The 15,839-nt window shown below is 45.3% G+C and overlaps 1 protein-coding gene across 2 annotated transcripts in view; it reads left to right on the top strand.

Annotated features, from left to right (window-relative positions):
• The window catches only part of ERBB3 (erb-b2 receptor tyrosine kinase 3), a 364,313-nt gene that overhangs the window by 266,162 nt on the left and 82,312 nt on the right, over positions 1 to 15,839 (top strand). For both annotated transcript variants that reach the window (XM_069653771.1, XM_069653770.1), the window contains 3 exons: positions 2,291 to 2,423; positions 3,201 to 3,291; positions 14,182 to 14,336. In XM_069653771.1, the coding sequence (XP_069509872.1) occupies positions 2,291 to 2,423; positions 3,201 to 3,291; positions 14,182 to 14,336 (379 nt within the window). The remainder of the gene's footprint in view (positions 1 to 2,290; positions 2,424 to 3,200; positions 3,292 to 14,181; positions 14,337 to 15,839) is intronic.

Here is a 15,839-nt window from a genome sequence, read left to right as displayed (position 1 = left end):
CCTCACACACTGTTCTCTTTAGATATCTTCATACAATGTTGCCGCTTGTAACCTTGGTTTAGAACACAGGCTGGTTTGGTATCAATCTCTCCGACTCACTGTTTGTGATTTCTTTACTGGCGCTGCTTTGCTGTAGGAGACAAGGACAGTACCACAGCAGCAGTTGCTCCTCCGTGCCTTGGTTATCGGTGTGGAAGAACCCTCGGTACCTCCGACACACTGTGCAGGTTTGATCAGCTTTAGCTGAGCGCCCTGAGGCCTATGGGTTAGTGGTGCGATTAAAGAGAGTAAATAGATAGATAGAATAGATAGTTCCTGGTCTTAGGTTTCTTACTTTACAATGCTCACGAAAGTAACATTCTTTATAGGTCAAGGGCACTTCCCTCCTTACAACCCTCTCCGGTCTCGCTGTCTTTCTCCTCGTATTAAACTGCCATTTTGGAACTGCTGTTTCTCCTTGTGTGCTTTGCCTTGCTCAGAGTGTGCTTTCGTGCTCAGCCTTTTATTCATGTGGGGAAGTGTGATGGAAGTCAGGTGTTTGTAATGATCCGTAATTACCTGACCTTGCCTGACCGTTGTATTGGGACATGTCAGGTATACGGTTCTGGGGTTAGTCCCTTGTCACTCACTGTAAGCTGTCCATGAGAAAGTGTTTGAGTCGGGAAAGGGGGGGTTCAGTTCCTAGGTATCCTACATGGTAGGATGGGGAAAAGGTGTTACATGGAAGGGGATACCACATCTCACCATACGGTGTCCCACTTCCACTCCCCGAAGACCCCTCTCCAGGTGATCCTCCCTCACTGGTCCACCCCCAGGAACTGGATCCAAAGGCGATGGCTGTGTCCTGGCCACCAGGATGACAGATACCCGGGGACTAGCAGGTGAGACAAGTTCAGGTTTCTCTCAGAGTGCAATTGTTCTTGGCCCAGTGGAACTGACACTGGCTACATGACATTTGGACATCCCATTCCTTTCCCCAGATTTCAGCTCATTCACACATGAAATGGTTGCCTGAAATCAGCGAAACATCAATGTGGTTGTAGAAAGATCAGGCAAAGCTCATTTTAAGCATCTCAACATGAGGAACAAAACCTAAACATCCCATAGACCATATTTCAATGCCCTAGGACACAGCGTAGATATTTGCACCGGAACACACTGCACTGCACCAGGGTGAGGTGACAGGTGGGCAGAGCGCACAGAAGGTCCCAGTAAGCAGCAGCATGGCAACTCTCACCTCCCTCCAACGTCTGCTATGGGGTATGTCAGCCAGCCACACGCACCCATTCTCAGTGCAGTTTATTTCCGAGTCTGCACTAAAAACACTTCTATCTCCAGCGCGTCCGGTCCCGATATGTGACATGCTGCCATGGAAAGGAAGAAGAGACTACGTGTAGTCCCTTCTCTCCTTTCCATGGCGGCATTTTTTTTGTTTACTTTTTTCCTTATTTCTGAATGTCTGCCATGAAAAGGGAGAAGGGACTGCTTGTAGTTCCTTCTGCCTTTCCATGGTGGCCATTTTGTTTGTTTACTTTTTTTGTTTGTTTTCAATGGCCACCATGGAAAGTGAAAATGGACTCCATTTTCCCTTCCATGGTGGCTATTTTTTTAACTTATTGTTTCTGTTGCGAAACACCAGAGCATTTTGCAACCGAAATAAAATGCTTTTAGTACCCCGGTTTTATGGGCTGGGGTACTAATAGCAATAAGCCCTTTGCAGGGGGGCATTACGGCTTCAGGTAATGCCCAGAGGCCTTCGTTAAGGCCCTCACGACCCTTTCTTCGCTCTGGCCTGTAACTATTTGCTTAAGTAGTGTAATTTAGGTATTTTGCACCACAAAGTTATTTGCCAATTGGCTTACTTATGGCAGCTTATTGTAAAATCACTTACATAGTGCCTCCAAGTATCAAAGACTCATGATGCTCCTTGGGATGTCCTTTTCTGTGAAGTCATTTCTGTTGGTGCACTCAATATGCAAATTAGGAGGTGGGCGTGTATTTTGCCCCAGAGCACCTGTACAGAGCTCTAATAGATGGGTTTCCTGCATCTGTAATGACTCTGCAGTTTTATGGTTTTTGTTATGTGTTAAAATGCCATCTGCCACTAATGTTACCAAAAAAAAGTAGATTGGGGTGGGTGGTTTGGGGGTACGAATGAGACAGTATGGAATTGCGTGCACTGCATTTGGGGGGAAAATAGCAGAACTTTTTCTGTAGCTTGCTCCCCCAACCACTCTTGAATGCTAAATACTCCCCTGCTCACGTCTCAATGTCCTCTGTTCATCCACAGTGTCAGAGGGCCACGTCTGTCACCCCCTGTGTTCCAACGCGGGCTGCTGGGGGCCTGATCCAGATCAATGCTTGTCCTGCCGGAACTACAGCCGCGAAGGCACCTGCGTGGCCACCTGCAACCTCTATGAGGGGTAAGAAGCATTGGCGCAGCACAGATTCCCGGCTGGGCCGGCTCACCACAAAGCAGGGCCAGCACTCCCATTCTACCTCAGAAGCCTTGTAAATATTTGACGCCCTGAGCTGGGGCAGACTCATGCATGCCAACGTTTTTACACACCTGGGAGGGAGATTTCATCAGAAAAATCAGGAGATGCACATTTTCCCATAGGAATGTATTGGGGCAAGAAGTATTTTAGGCGGGAGAACGTGAAAAATAGCAATATTTTTCACAGAAAAGTCAGGAGTATCCCACCCAAATTGGTAGGGTTGGCATGTATATGAATGTGCTTTAATTAGTGGTGGCCGCTCAGAGGAACCTGAGCGGTAAATACATCCCTCATGAAAGTGTCATAGGAGCTGAAGGTCGAGATCAAATAAAAATATGACGTGGTTTTGCTGGTACTTTATTTGGTTGGTGTCAAAGTGCAGCTTTGACTCTAGTACGGGGAAGTCCCCCACAACAGTCAGTGGCCTTCCTGTGAGCTATGCCTGCAGGTAGGCCTGAGTGCGAGCCAGTGGGTCGTTCTGCCTCGCTTAGGAGTTGCCCATCTTTCCGTTCCGGAAGTTGGTTGTGTTGCAGTTGTTGTGGCTGCCCGGTGTCCTGTATCATGGGTTAATGCTGAAGCTGCCTCTAAACCGGAGGCTTCATCGCGTCCCTGCCAGGAATGGTTACCTGACTAAAGAGCATGCGCCGAGTTTGCCATCCTTCTTTATAGTTGTTTTTCTCACCCTCTTTTCCTTCTTCATAGAGAGATTCGGGAGCATGCGCAGCAGAACCAGTGCCTGCAGTGCCACCCCCAGTGCCAGCTGATCGAGGGGGGTCCGACATGTAACGGCTCAGTAAGTACTTGGTTTTAGACATGTGGCACCTCCTCTGCACTTTCCTATGTGCCTCCCCACATCGCAAGACACCGGGAAGGAAGGGACAGAAGCTCAAATGAACCATTGTTGTATCTTAGTGCACCTGGCCTGTCTCTGCTTGAGTGCGTAGGTAGTGTGGAATTCCATCTAGAATGTAGAATCTGGCAACCTCTGGGTTCCATGGGTGACCGTTAGGGACTTCAGGATGGGAGATGAAACTAGAAGGATGCATTCACCTGCTCCCCTGTCTATCCTTCATAACTGGAACCTGCAACCAATGTAGTTACTTCCTTTTTATACATACCTGGGTCCCGAGTAGTTCCTGCATGCTGGCTGAGGCTTCCTGTGACCCAGGTACTACAACCATTTTAGGGGATGCGATGTCAGAAGTAGTGTGCGCTGGGAATACTCCAAAAAGTGGTTCCAGAACTCCCGAATTGGTCCCCCAAACCGCACCTCACATCCCTAACCATAGCTGATTATTCCATGCCACACTTTTCACTTGCTAATCTCATCCTCTCCCCTTCCGTGTTTGACAAAGGAATTGTGCAATTGGCTCACATTTAACATGTCAAGCTGTAAAGGACAAATCCTGAGTGGGTAGGGGGTCTCAACTCCCCGCATGCAACGTATGGGCCTATTGTCACAGACTTTATGGAGGCAGCAACTTTGGTTTCCTTTGTTTTTACCAACCAATGTCTCACTGTGACATTTTTGTAAATGTTATGTTATTGTGATTTAAACCACGCATGGCTGCCATTTTCATTGTCTCCAGGTGCTCTGTCAGATCTGAAAAGGAAGGAAGGGGTGGGAAGACTTAGAGGGAAAGTGCGAGAGATCTTTGATGAGCTGTTGTTAGCTTCAGTTTGGAAAAACTGGTCATTGTGTGCTGGGTTTCTCTGTAGTTGGTACGGGTTAGGCCGTGTTTGTTGTATGAGAGTGTGTGGGATGATTTGGGTGTGATCAGTTACGTTTTCTGTAGAGTGTTGTGTTTAATGGGGTGTTGCCGAGTGTATGCATTTTGTGGTGGTTTTAGGTTTCTGCTGTGCAAGAGGTATATGGGTGTTTGAGAGCATGCAGCATATCAGACAGTTTTTAGTAGGGTTCGTTAGTGCTCTTAGTGGTCTGTGCCCTTCTCTGCGATGGTAATGTTGGTCTGGCAGGCTGCATATTCTTCTATGGTGGTTTGTGTTAAAAATGTTTTCTTTAGTTGGGATCCAGGTTTCGTTTCACTAGGTTTCTGCTGTTTTGGGTGTTTGTCTTGCGTTGTGTTGGCTGTTTCCCTTTGACAGTGATGCACAATGCTTTCTGCTTTTGCATGAAAAATGAAAGGGTAGAACTCTTGCCCCATCCCCCGACCTCTCGCCAGCCGATGTCTCACTCAAACCAACCACCTACATTTTATGGCAAAAAAGCAGTAAAAAAATCCTTGGTGAAAATTGGTCAGTGAAAAGACTGGATACCACAACATTACGTTCATTTTTATGTGTGTGAAGTCTCTTCGCGAACAAGACTAGTCTGGCCTGGCTGCTACACGAAAACGTTGAATATGATAACATGTTCTCATTGCCTGAAGCTCACTGCCCCTTGCTGCAGGTGAACTCACGCTTTTCCAAACACCTGTGACAGACAGTGTGCCACCTGCTAAGGCCCCTGTGTTATCTGAGAACATCTCAGAGCAGCTGCCCGGGGACTGCACGGCACTCAATGATTGTGTCACCTTTGCACCAAAGAAGCGTTGCCCGCAACCCCGAAGAATGGAGAGTATGTAATTATCATGGTGTCTTTCTGTGAAGAATGGAGAGTATGGAATTATCATGGTGTCTTTCTGTGAAGAATGGAGAGTATGGAATTATCATGGTGTCTTTCTGTGAAGAATGGAGAGTATGGAATTATCATGGTGTCTTTCTGTGAAGAATGGAGAGTATGGAATTATCATGGTGTCTTTCTGTGAAGAATGGAGAGTATGGAATTATCATGGTGTCTTTCTGTGAAGAATGGAGAGTATGGAATTATCATGGTGTCTTTCTGTGAAGAATGGAGAGTATGGAATTATCATGGTGTCTTTCTGTGAAGAATGGAGAGTATGGAATTATCATGGTGTCTTTCTGTGAAGAATGGAGAGTATGGAATTATCCTGGTGTCTTTCTGTGAAGAATGGAGAGTATGGAATTATCCTGGTGTCTTTCTGTGAAGAATGGAGAGTATGGAATTATCCTGGTGTCTTTCTGTGAAGAATGGAGAGTATGGAATTATCCTGGTGTCTTTCTGTGAAGAATGGAGAGTATGGAATTATCCTGGTGTCTTTCTGTGAAGAATGGAGAGTATGGAATTATCCTGGTGTCTTTCTGTGAAGAATGGGAGAGTATGGAATTATCCTGGTGTCTTTCTGTGAAGAATGGAGAGTATGGAATTATCCTGGTGTCTTTCTGTGAAGAATGGAGAGTATGGAATTATCCCTGGTGTCTTTCTGTGAAGAATGGAGAGTATGGAATTATCCTGGTGTCTTTCTGTGAAGAATGGAGAGTATGGAATTATCCTGGTGTCTTTCTGTGAAGAATGGAGAGTATGGAATTATCCTGGTGTCTTTCTGTGAAGAATGGAGAGTATGGAATTATCCTGGTGTCTTTCTGTGAAGAATGGAGAGTATGGAATTATCCTGGTGTCTTTCTGTGAAGAATGGAGAGTATGGAATTATCCTGGTGTCTTTCTGTGAAGAATGGAGAGTATGGAATTATCCTGGTGTCTTTCTGTGAAGAATGGAGAGTATGGAATTATCCTGGTGTCTTTCTGTGAAGAATGGAGAGTATGGAATTATCCTGGTGTCTTTCTGTGAAGAATGAGAGTATGGAATTATCATGGTGTCTTTCTGTGAAGAATGGAGAGTATGGAATTATCATGGTGTCTTTCTGTGAAGAATGGAGAGTATGGAATTATCATGGTGTCTTTCTGTGAAGAATGGAGAGTATGGAATTATCATGGTGTCTTTCTGTGAAGAATGGAGAGTATGGAATTATCATGGTGTCTTTCTGTGAAGAATGGAGAGTATGGAATTATCATGGTGTCTTTCTGTGAAGAATGGAGAGTATGGAATTATCATGGTGTCTTTCTGTGAAGAATGGAGAGTATGGAATTATCATGGTGTCTTTCTGTGAAGAATGGAGAGTATGGAATTATCATGGTGTCTTTCTGTGAAGAATGGAGAGTATGGAATTATCATGGTGTCTTTCTGTGAAGAATGGAGAGTATGGAATTATCATGGTGTCTTTCTGTGAAGAATGGAGAGTATGGAATTATCATGGTGTCTTTCTGTGAAGAATGGAGAGTATGGAATTATCATGGTGTCTTTCTGTGAAGAATGGAGAGTATGGAATTATCATGGTGTCTTTCTGTGAAGAATGGAGAGTATGGAATTATCATGGTGTCTTTCTGTGAAGAATGGAGAGTATGGAATTATCATGGTGTCTTTCTGTGAAGAATGGAGAGTATGGAATTATCATGGTGTCTTTCTGTGAAGAATGGAGAGTATGGAATTATCATGGTGTCTTTCTGTGAAGAATGGAGAGTATGGAATTATCATGGTGTCTTTCTGTGAAGAATGGAGAGTATGTAATTATCATGGTGTCTTTCTGTGAAGAATGGAGAGTATGTAATTATCATGGTGTCTTTCTGTGAAGAATGGAGAGTATGGAATTATCATGGTGTCTTTCTGTGAAGAATGGAGAGTATGGAATTATCATGGTGTCTTTCTGTGAAGAATGGAGAGTATGGAATTATCATGGTGTCTTTCTGTGAAGAATGGAGAGTATGTAATTATCATGGTGTCTTTCTGTGAAGAATGGAGAGTATGTAATTATCATGGTGTCTTTCTGTGAAGAATGGAGAGTATGGAATTATCATGGTGTCTTTCTGTGAAGAATGGAGAGTATGGAATTATCATGGTGTCTTTCTGTGAAGAATGGAGAGTATGGAATTATCAAGGTGTCTTTCTGTGAAGAATGGAGAGTATGGAATTATCATGGTGTCTTTCTGTGAAGAATGGAGAGTATGTAATTATCATGGTGTCTTTCTGTGAAGAATGGAGAGTATGGAATTATCATGGTGTCTTTCTGTGAAGAATGGAGAGTATGGAATTATCATGGTGTCTTTCTGTGAAGAATGGAGAGTATGTAATTATCATGGTGTCTTTCTGTGAAGAATGGAGAGTATGTAATTATCATGGTGTCTTTCTGTGAAGAATGGAGAGTATGTAATTATCATGGTGTCTTTCTGTGAAGAATGGAGAGTATGTAATTATCATGGTGTCTTTCTGTGAAGAATGCAGAGTATGTAATTATCATGGTGTCTTTCTGTGAAGAATGGAGAGTATGGAATTATCATGGTGTCTTTCTGTGAAGAATGGAGAGTATGGAATTATCATGGTGTCTTTCTGTGAAGAATGGAGAGTATGGAATTATCATGGTGTCTTTCTGTGAAGAATGGAGAGTATGGAATTATCATGGTGTCTTTCTGTGAAGAATGGAGAGTATGGAATTATCATGGTGTCTTTCTGTGAAGAATGGAGAGTATGGAATTATCATGGTGTCTTTCTGTGAAGAATGGAGAGTATGGAATTATCATGGTGTCTTTCTGTGAAGAATGGAGAGTATGGAATTATCATGGTGTCTTTCTGTGAAGAATGGAGAGTATGGAATTATCATGGTGTCTTTCTGTGAAGAATGGAGAGTATGGAATTATCATGGTGTCTTTCTGTGAAGAATGGAGAGTATGGAATTATCATGGTGTCTTTCTGTGAAGAATGGAGAGTATGGAATTATCATGGTGTCTTTCTGTGAAGAATGGTGTCTTTCTGATTGGTAAACATATATTTTGTTGGACCACAGAATAGATTGGGACAAGGTTATATTTTTATATAAACTTATTATGAAGGCTACAAATACCTTGGCAATATTATAGGTGGTGTGAACAACCACAGGGGAGGAGGGAATAAGGATAACCCAGTCAGAGACGCATTTGCATGACAAGCTTCCTGAAAGAGCCAAGAAGAGGCCTCAGCAGATTCATACCTGCATCAAGTAGCAACGTTGACAGCCGTGACAGACCACGTACAGTACCAAGCCAAGGACAGATGTTGTCCAGGGGTGCCATGTAGGAGAGGGCACAAGGGGGGGAGATGGTAGACTCAAGGGCAGGGTGGATCCTTTACATAGAACACATATCCCCACAATATCACCCAACTGCAGTTGGTACTCATTTATCGACCTCAGAAGGATGAAAGACTGAGTTGGTCTTGCCAGGACTTGAACCTGCGACCTGCAGATCACAGCAGCAAGCGCTCAACCCACTGGCCTATCTTGCCGGCCTCTAATTTTGTTTGTCATTCTGATTCCCGTCTGTTATGCATGTGCCCATGCGCTCTGCAACCGTGGGGTGCAGGGGGTACCGAGTTAAGATGATCATCACTTCCCACATCCGAATGAATTTCAAGAGTTTTGTTGCGTTCAATCTGATCACATTAACTGTCCCTTAACTAAAGTTCTTTCAATGAATTTCAAGGGTTTTGTTACACCATAGTTTACTCAAGGGCCACTAGCCATGGCCCTCGCCAACTTCACAATGTCCTCATTCCCCATCCCCACCTCTAGCCTGATGTGATTACATCCTTTTTCCTCCTCCAAATAGCTTAGTGGGGGGACTGCCTTGGTGATTATAGGTCCACCTGTACAGGATCGTTCCCATAATCTCTGCTCTGGGACGACCTGACACAAACGTTTTTTTTGCAAAACATCAGCAAAACCCGTCTTGCAAGTCAAAAGTGATGAGCAATTACACTTCTGGGTTTCCTATTGAATTAGTTACGAACCTTTCCTTCACTATATTCCAGCGGCTACCGCACTATAATGGACGTGGTTACTGAGCAGTCTTTATTGTTCTTCATAGGTGTAATACTCCTGAAGGTGGGGCATGAGGAAATGTTCGGAAACAATTTTTCATACTACATCTTTTCCTTGCATAAAAAAATGTCTGGGTGCATCTGTTTGAAGTATCCGCTACATTCAGAATAACAGGGAGCATGACTGACTCATGAACTTTGTGCAAGTTTGACCCAATATGAAAACAGTTCTGGCATGCCAAGCGGGCCGTTCTGGTTGACAGCCCAGTTCATAAATAAGCCAAAGCGTAAGACGCTGGCCCTGTTGTTGTGACGTGAAGGCACTGGTGAGCAGTGTGAGGGGCTGTTGCTGGTAGGCAGCAGGGCCGTCACGAGGAGGGTGCAGGGGGGGCAAACTGCCCCTGGCCTCGCGCTTGCTGGGGGCCTCGCGGCCCCCTCTCCTAAGTGGAAGGCAGCACAGTGTCCCGTGTCCTTTATTCACACGGGGGACTGTGCTGCCCCTGCAATGATTTTGCTGTTTCTTGAGAAGCCGTTTGGCTCCGCAACAAACAGCAAAATAATGGGAGACAGCAGGGCTCAGAAGTGAGCTCTGCTGCCTCCCGTCATTCAGCTGAAAACGTGGACACGCTGACTGACAAGAGAGGACTCCTCTCCTGTCAGTCAGTGTGTTCACGTTGCTCAGCGTGACCACACTGACTGACGGGAGAGGAGTTCTCTCTTGTCAGTCAGTGTGTTCATGTTGTCAGTGTGACCACGCTGAGTGATGGGAGAGGAGTTCTCTCTCGTCAGTCAGTGTGTTCAGGTTGCTCAGCGTGACCACACTGACTGACAGGAGAGGAATTCTCTCTTGTCAGTCAGTGTGTTCATGTTGTCAGTGTGACCACGCTGACTGATGGGAGAGGAGTTCTCTCTTGTCAGTCAGTGTGTTCATGTTGTCAGTGTGACCACACTGACTGATGGGAGAGGAGTTCTCTCTCGTCAGTCAGTGTTCACGTTGCTCAGCATGACCATGCTGACTGACAGGAGAGGAGTTCTCTCTTGTCAGTCAGTGTGTTATGTTGTCAGTGTGACCACACTGACTGATGGGAGAGGAGTTCTCTCTTGTCAGTCAGTGTGTTCACGTTGCTCAGCGTGACCACGCTGACTGATGGGAGAGGAGTTCTCTCTTGTCAGTCAGTGTGTTCATGTCAGCGTGATCATGCTGACTGACAGGAGAGGAGTTCTCTCTTGTCAGTCAGTGTGTTCAAGTTGCTCAGCATGACCACGCTGACTGACAGGAGAGGAGTTTTCTCTTGTCAGTCAGTGTGTTCATGTTGTCAGTGTGACCACGCTGACTGATGGGAGAGGAGTTCTCTCTCGTCAGTCAGTGTTCACGTTGCTCAGCATGACCATGCTGACTGACAGGAGAGGAGTTCTCTCTTGTCAGTCAGTGTGTTATGTTGTCAGTGTGACCACGCTGACTGATGGGAGAGGAGTTCTCTCTTGTCAGTCAGTGTGTTCACGTTGCTCAGCGTGACCACGCTGACTGATGGGAGAGGAGTTCTCTCTTGTCAGTCAGTGTGTTCACGTTGCTCAGCGTGACCACGCTGCCTGATGGGAGAGGAGTTCTCTATTGTCAGTCAGTGTGTTCACGTTGCTCAGCGTGACCCCGCTGACTGATGGGAGAGGAGTTCTCTCTTGTCAGTCAGTGTGTTCACGTTGCTCAGCGTGACCACGCTGCCTGATGGGAGAGGAGTTCTCTATTGTCAGTCAGTGTGTTCACGTTGCTCAGCGTGACCCCGCTGACTGATGGGAGAGGAGTTCTCTCTTGTCAGTCAGTGTGTTCACGTTGCTCAGCGTGACCACGCTGCCTGATGGGAGAGGAGTTCTCTATTGTCAGTCAGTGTGTTCACATTGCTCAGCGTGACCCCGCTGACTGATGGGAGAGGAGTTCTCTCTTGTCAGGCAGCGTGTCTACGTGTCGGCTGCGTGGATGCTTATTAAGGGTGCGTGGAGGAAAGGTAAGTGTTTTTTATTTTAAATTAAAAGTGTGTATGTGTATTTAAATTAAATTAGTATGTATATGTGTATGTATGTATGAATGCATGCGTGCATGTTGATGTTTGTGTCAATGCTGTGTTTGGTTTTATGTATACATGCATGTATGGAGTTGTGTAACTGGTGGTTGAATGCATGGGTGAAAGTGTTTTTTGTGAGTGTGTGTTCAGCACCACCCCTAAATGTAGCCACCCTGGGGGCCACTTCATTAAGGGGTGGGCTCATGGCATCAGAGGTGCACCTAGGCTAAAATGTCAGGGGGAAAGGGGACTAATACTTCAAATGTTGGGAGAGGTGCTAACGTCAGTAGCTGTGAGGAAGGGGCAAACTTCCTTGTGTGGGTGCACCTAAAATCTTTCCACTTTTCGAATGAGACTATTCTGGTGAAGCTTCAATGTTACAAGCAGCTACCTCTTGCCTTCATTTCTGAAACATCACATTTAAGGACTGATGTGAGAATGAGATGTCTCATGTCACCACTTCCCTTCTAATCACTCCCCTAGCATGCAAGTGCTAACCCCACATCACGATTTCAATTACCTAAAAGTGTATGGATATGAATGCAGGTGCTAACAGTGAAATTACTTCTCATGGCCATGCTCATCCCTATGGCATTCTCACCCAGTCCCTGTCCTCCCCACCCAAAACAACTCCTCACTGGAACTCTTTGGGCTAGCTTTAAACATGCCTTGCCATCAAACTTTGCCCTCAATGTGCCTGCAAGTGTTTCCTCAAAGGAGTCTTCTAAGAGTTCATTACTTCATTGGAGTTGTAAACACGTAACTGGTGTAATAAAAATGTCTTAATCAGGTCTGCCTTTGGCCACTCAATTTAAAAACACCCTGCATGTCTTTCGCTGAAATTCTTTTAAAAATAAGCATTGGCAAAGCCAACAGTTTTGGCTTATGTATAAGTATCAGGCATTTACGAGGCACTGCTATTAACTGCTCAGGTACTCAAACCATTTTGCACTGGCACTATCAATGGCCAGCTAATACCAATACAGAAGTGCCTTTGCCATGCCTACACAAATGCCCAAACTGTTAGCATTGCCAGTGCTCTTTTTGCTTTACCCTTGATGCACAGGACTATGCATCAAGGTTAAAGCAAACATACTACTTGGCTAAATTGGCCCACTTTGAATGTAGGCCAATCTAGCCAGTAATAACACTTATGGTACACAGTCAGCCTGGATATACTTTCTGTGGCATGGCATTTTTACTGGTTGGGAATCCGTACATGGTAATAATGGCAAATATTGATGCAGCCTGCTTCAACATAATTAGAACAACCAGCATGAATATATGTTTATACTAGTATATCCCGTGTGGAAAGGCGGCATGAAATGTATTGGAAAATGTTCCTATGCACAATTTGTGATTTGCAACTATTGGGAATTTCCATGTGCTTCCATACAAAACCAATTGCAAACTGTGTGGATTTCTACCCAATTTTGCAAAGAAAGTGCTATAAAATGCATACTTTTAACCCAATGTTTCAAACATTTTCTTGGGAGTGAGAAACCCCCCCCCCAATCCACCCTTTGGTTTGGGCTCCCTCACTGTGCTCTGTTGATCCTGACTAATTGGAACAAACATGTAAGCCTCTTAAGTTCAGAAATGTACCAGTCTCCACTTACATCATTTGTCACTGTGTATGATGTGTGTTTTAATGCGCAAACAGGGGCAGGGTGCTCCTTAATTATATGATATGGCATTTATAACGTGCCTGTACGCAAGTGTTTCTAGGCACGACAAGGCAAGGAGGGAGAAACAAAAGAGTAGGACAAAACACAGATCTTACTAGGCCTTGTGTCATTCAGATCGTACAAGAGCAGGGAATGGGGAGGGGAGAAGTGCCGAGGGTGGGGTAGGATGCAGAAGTGCAGGAACAAAGTAGAAACAAGAGTGCAGCCAACTGGTGGCAAGTGTGAGTACTCATAAGTGTAGCCAACGGGTGGACAATATGAGCAAGAGCGGGGACTGTAGGGTTACAGATACAGATCACAAGTGCAGGGGAGCCAAGAGGCAGTGCGGGATTGCAATAGGACGTACAGGCAGGGACCTGGGCCCGAATTCAGAGCTTGACCAGGTGACCAGTGCATGGATCAGGCAGGTGATCAGCAAGGGAGAGGAAGAAAGAAGGCAGAAGCAAATAAACAGGTCTTGAGGTGCTTCCGGAACCGGAGATGGTGCTCCTCGTTTTTAGCGAGGCAGGGAGGCTGTTTCCAGAGGGAGGCCCCAGCCGAAGAAAGAGATCTGCCCTCAACTCTTTGCTTGGAAAAGTGATTGACCCTCAGAGAATTGGAGGTGGCGCAGTGGAGAGCTCATGCCATCTTATATATATTTATTCATATGATAAAAAAGTTAGTCTGGCATGAACCTTTCTTCAGTAGAGAAAGTAGTAATAAGCCATATTTGGGATCCTGCACACAAACTCAAGGGTAGATTTCTCAAGTCTCCTGTGTGCGGATATGCCGCCGCTGGCCGAGTGCAAAAAACTGTAAGGGGGCCTCACCAAATGTTTTGCCCCGGGCCTCACCACATCTTCTGACAGCCCTGGTAGGCAGTGTGATGAGTTGGCTATGCTAAGGCATTGTGTGGATCCGGTACTGGCAGGCATTGTGAGCCACCGGAATTGTTGGGCAGTGAGAGGCTCTGCCATTTCTGTGTGGAATTCAGATTCCAGTGTTATCCCCCCCAGCGGCTTCCACCATCAATAAATCGCCGTCTCTGTATGTGCCCAAGCTGCAAGTATGGCCAATGACGAGAAGACACTGAAGCCAATGTGCAAGCTCTGTGGTCTGATACAAGTGCAGTTGTCATGTGTGAAGCCTGTAGCCCTAGCACGCAAGTTTGCAGGCCAGTGAGACACCCGACTGGCCTGGTGTGTGCCCCACAAGAGTGTATAATACAGCTACTGTTCTTCCTTCTTCACAGGGAACAGACAATTGTGTGAAGTGTGCCAACTTTCGCGATGGGCCGCATTGTGTGGCTGGGTGCCTGCACGGCATCATGGGAGACAGGGGCCCTATCTTCAAGTATCCTGACGCCAGCAAGGTGTGCCATCCCTGCCACGAGAACTGCACCCAAGGGTGAGCATGGGCTAGGGAGGAATGTGCACAGGGTTTGGAGGTGGCTATCTGGCTGCTTGTGTCTGCTGGTCATTGCTTCTCTTTCTGTCTCTTACTGCATACATCAAGAATGACCAGGGCTCATCTACAGGCCACGGGTTCAAATCCCAGTGGGCCAGTTCAGAGATTGGTGTGCTATGCTGTGTGGAATTTATAAAGAGTAGGGGTGGGTGAAACAGCCCAAATTCACTGTGAAGAGAAATCGGCAAAGTCTAGGCAAATTTCCACTGCTTTGCCATTTTGCCCACTGTTCTTTTTTTTGTTATTTTCTAGCCTGCAATTTCGTGTGAAGCGTGGTTTTAATGAACTTTTGGTCAATTAGGGGATAACAAAACATCTCATATCCTAATAGAGCGAAATTATGAGCAAATAAACTTGAGATATTAGACAGTGTGATTTTATCAGAAAATAGAGAATATGTATGTAATGAGTTTTGTGCAGGGATTCTGTATTAGCTTATTTGTGTGTTTGCATACTTGTATGAGATGATATGATATGTCATTTATAACGTGCCTGTACACAAGTGTACTAAAAACTGGTTGTACTGTATTGGATTGTGTAAGGTTTAATGTTGAATCAAAATTCATTAAAAAAAAAAAAACGAGAAATGTCATAAAAAAAATAAATCCAGGTGGGAAAAAGGTTCGTCCAAAAGTGGTGAAACTGGAAAAAAAAATACGGTGCCCGTGAAGTGAAATTTGACAATTTCGCTTCACCGGTAGAAATGTTGCGGTAATTTCGCTCACTTCTGATAAAGAGCAACGCCTGCTATTTAAACATGTTTCCGTCTCTGTCATCCCAAGGAGCTCGGCTCAGGGATTTTAGGGGGTTATTAGGGAAGTAGTCATGCTTTCTAAGTCCCCTTTACACGATCGGAGCGGGCCCAAGTAAGGGCAGTGCTAGCAGGTTAGGGAACCACAGGGACAAGCCTTGACACAATCTGGGATTGTTGCAGGGTCGGACTGGGCCATAAAGTTGCCTCGGGCACCAATGACAAAGTGGCCCACAGTTGCAAAATGGCAATTCATCCCTTTTATGACAGACTGTTTGAGTAGTACCCAAGGGAGAGGTTTCTGATCAAATGTGATGCAAATCGTGAATTTTAAAGACTATTTATTCAGTAACACTGGTCAAAACTACTAGCTGCGTAGTGAGGTAACTTATCAAACTGGCCCACATTGGCCAAAAAAGTGGCCAACTTTGACCAAAAAAACTGGCCCACAGCAGCATTTTGAGTTTTTGGTTTGGGCATTGTCCTATTGCCCTTTAGGCCAGTCTGAGCCTGGTTTGTTGTAAGCAGTGATGAAAGAGAAATCCCCAAGCCGTAGGTATTACCCGATCAATCGCCAGTAATCACCTTAGCCTGGCTATATATATATATATCTATACGCTCACTCCCACAGCAGGGGAGGAAATGGGACGGAGCCATACAGAGCTCATCTCCAGCAAAGTCTGTCTTGCCAG

The sequence above is a fragment of the Ambystoma mexicanum genome, chromosome 3q, assembly GCF_040938575.1.
Source record: "Ambystoma mexicanum isolate Mex_15411 chromosome 3q, UKY_AmexF1_1, whole genome shotgun sequence".
NCBI classification, from domain to species: Eukaryota; Metazoa; Chordata; class Amphibia; order Caudata; family Ambystomatidae; genus Ambystoma; species Ambystoma mexicanum.
Note: the sequence above shows the minus strand (reverse complement) of the source record. Positions and strands in the feature narration are given on the sequence as shown.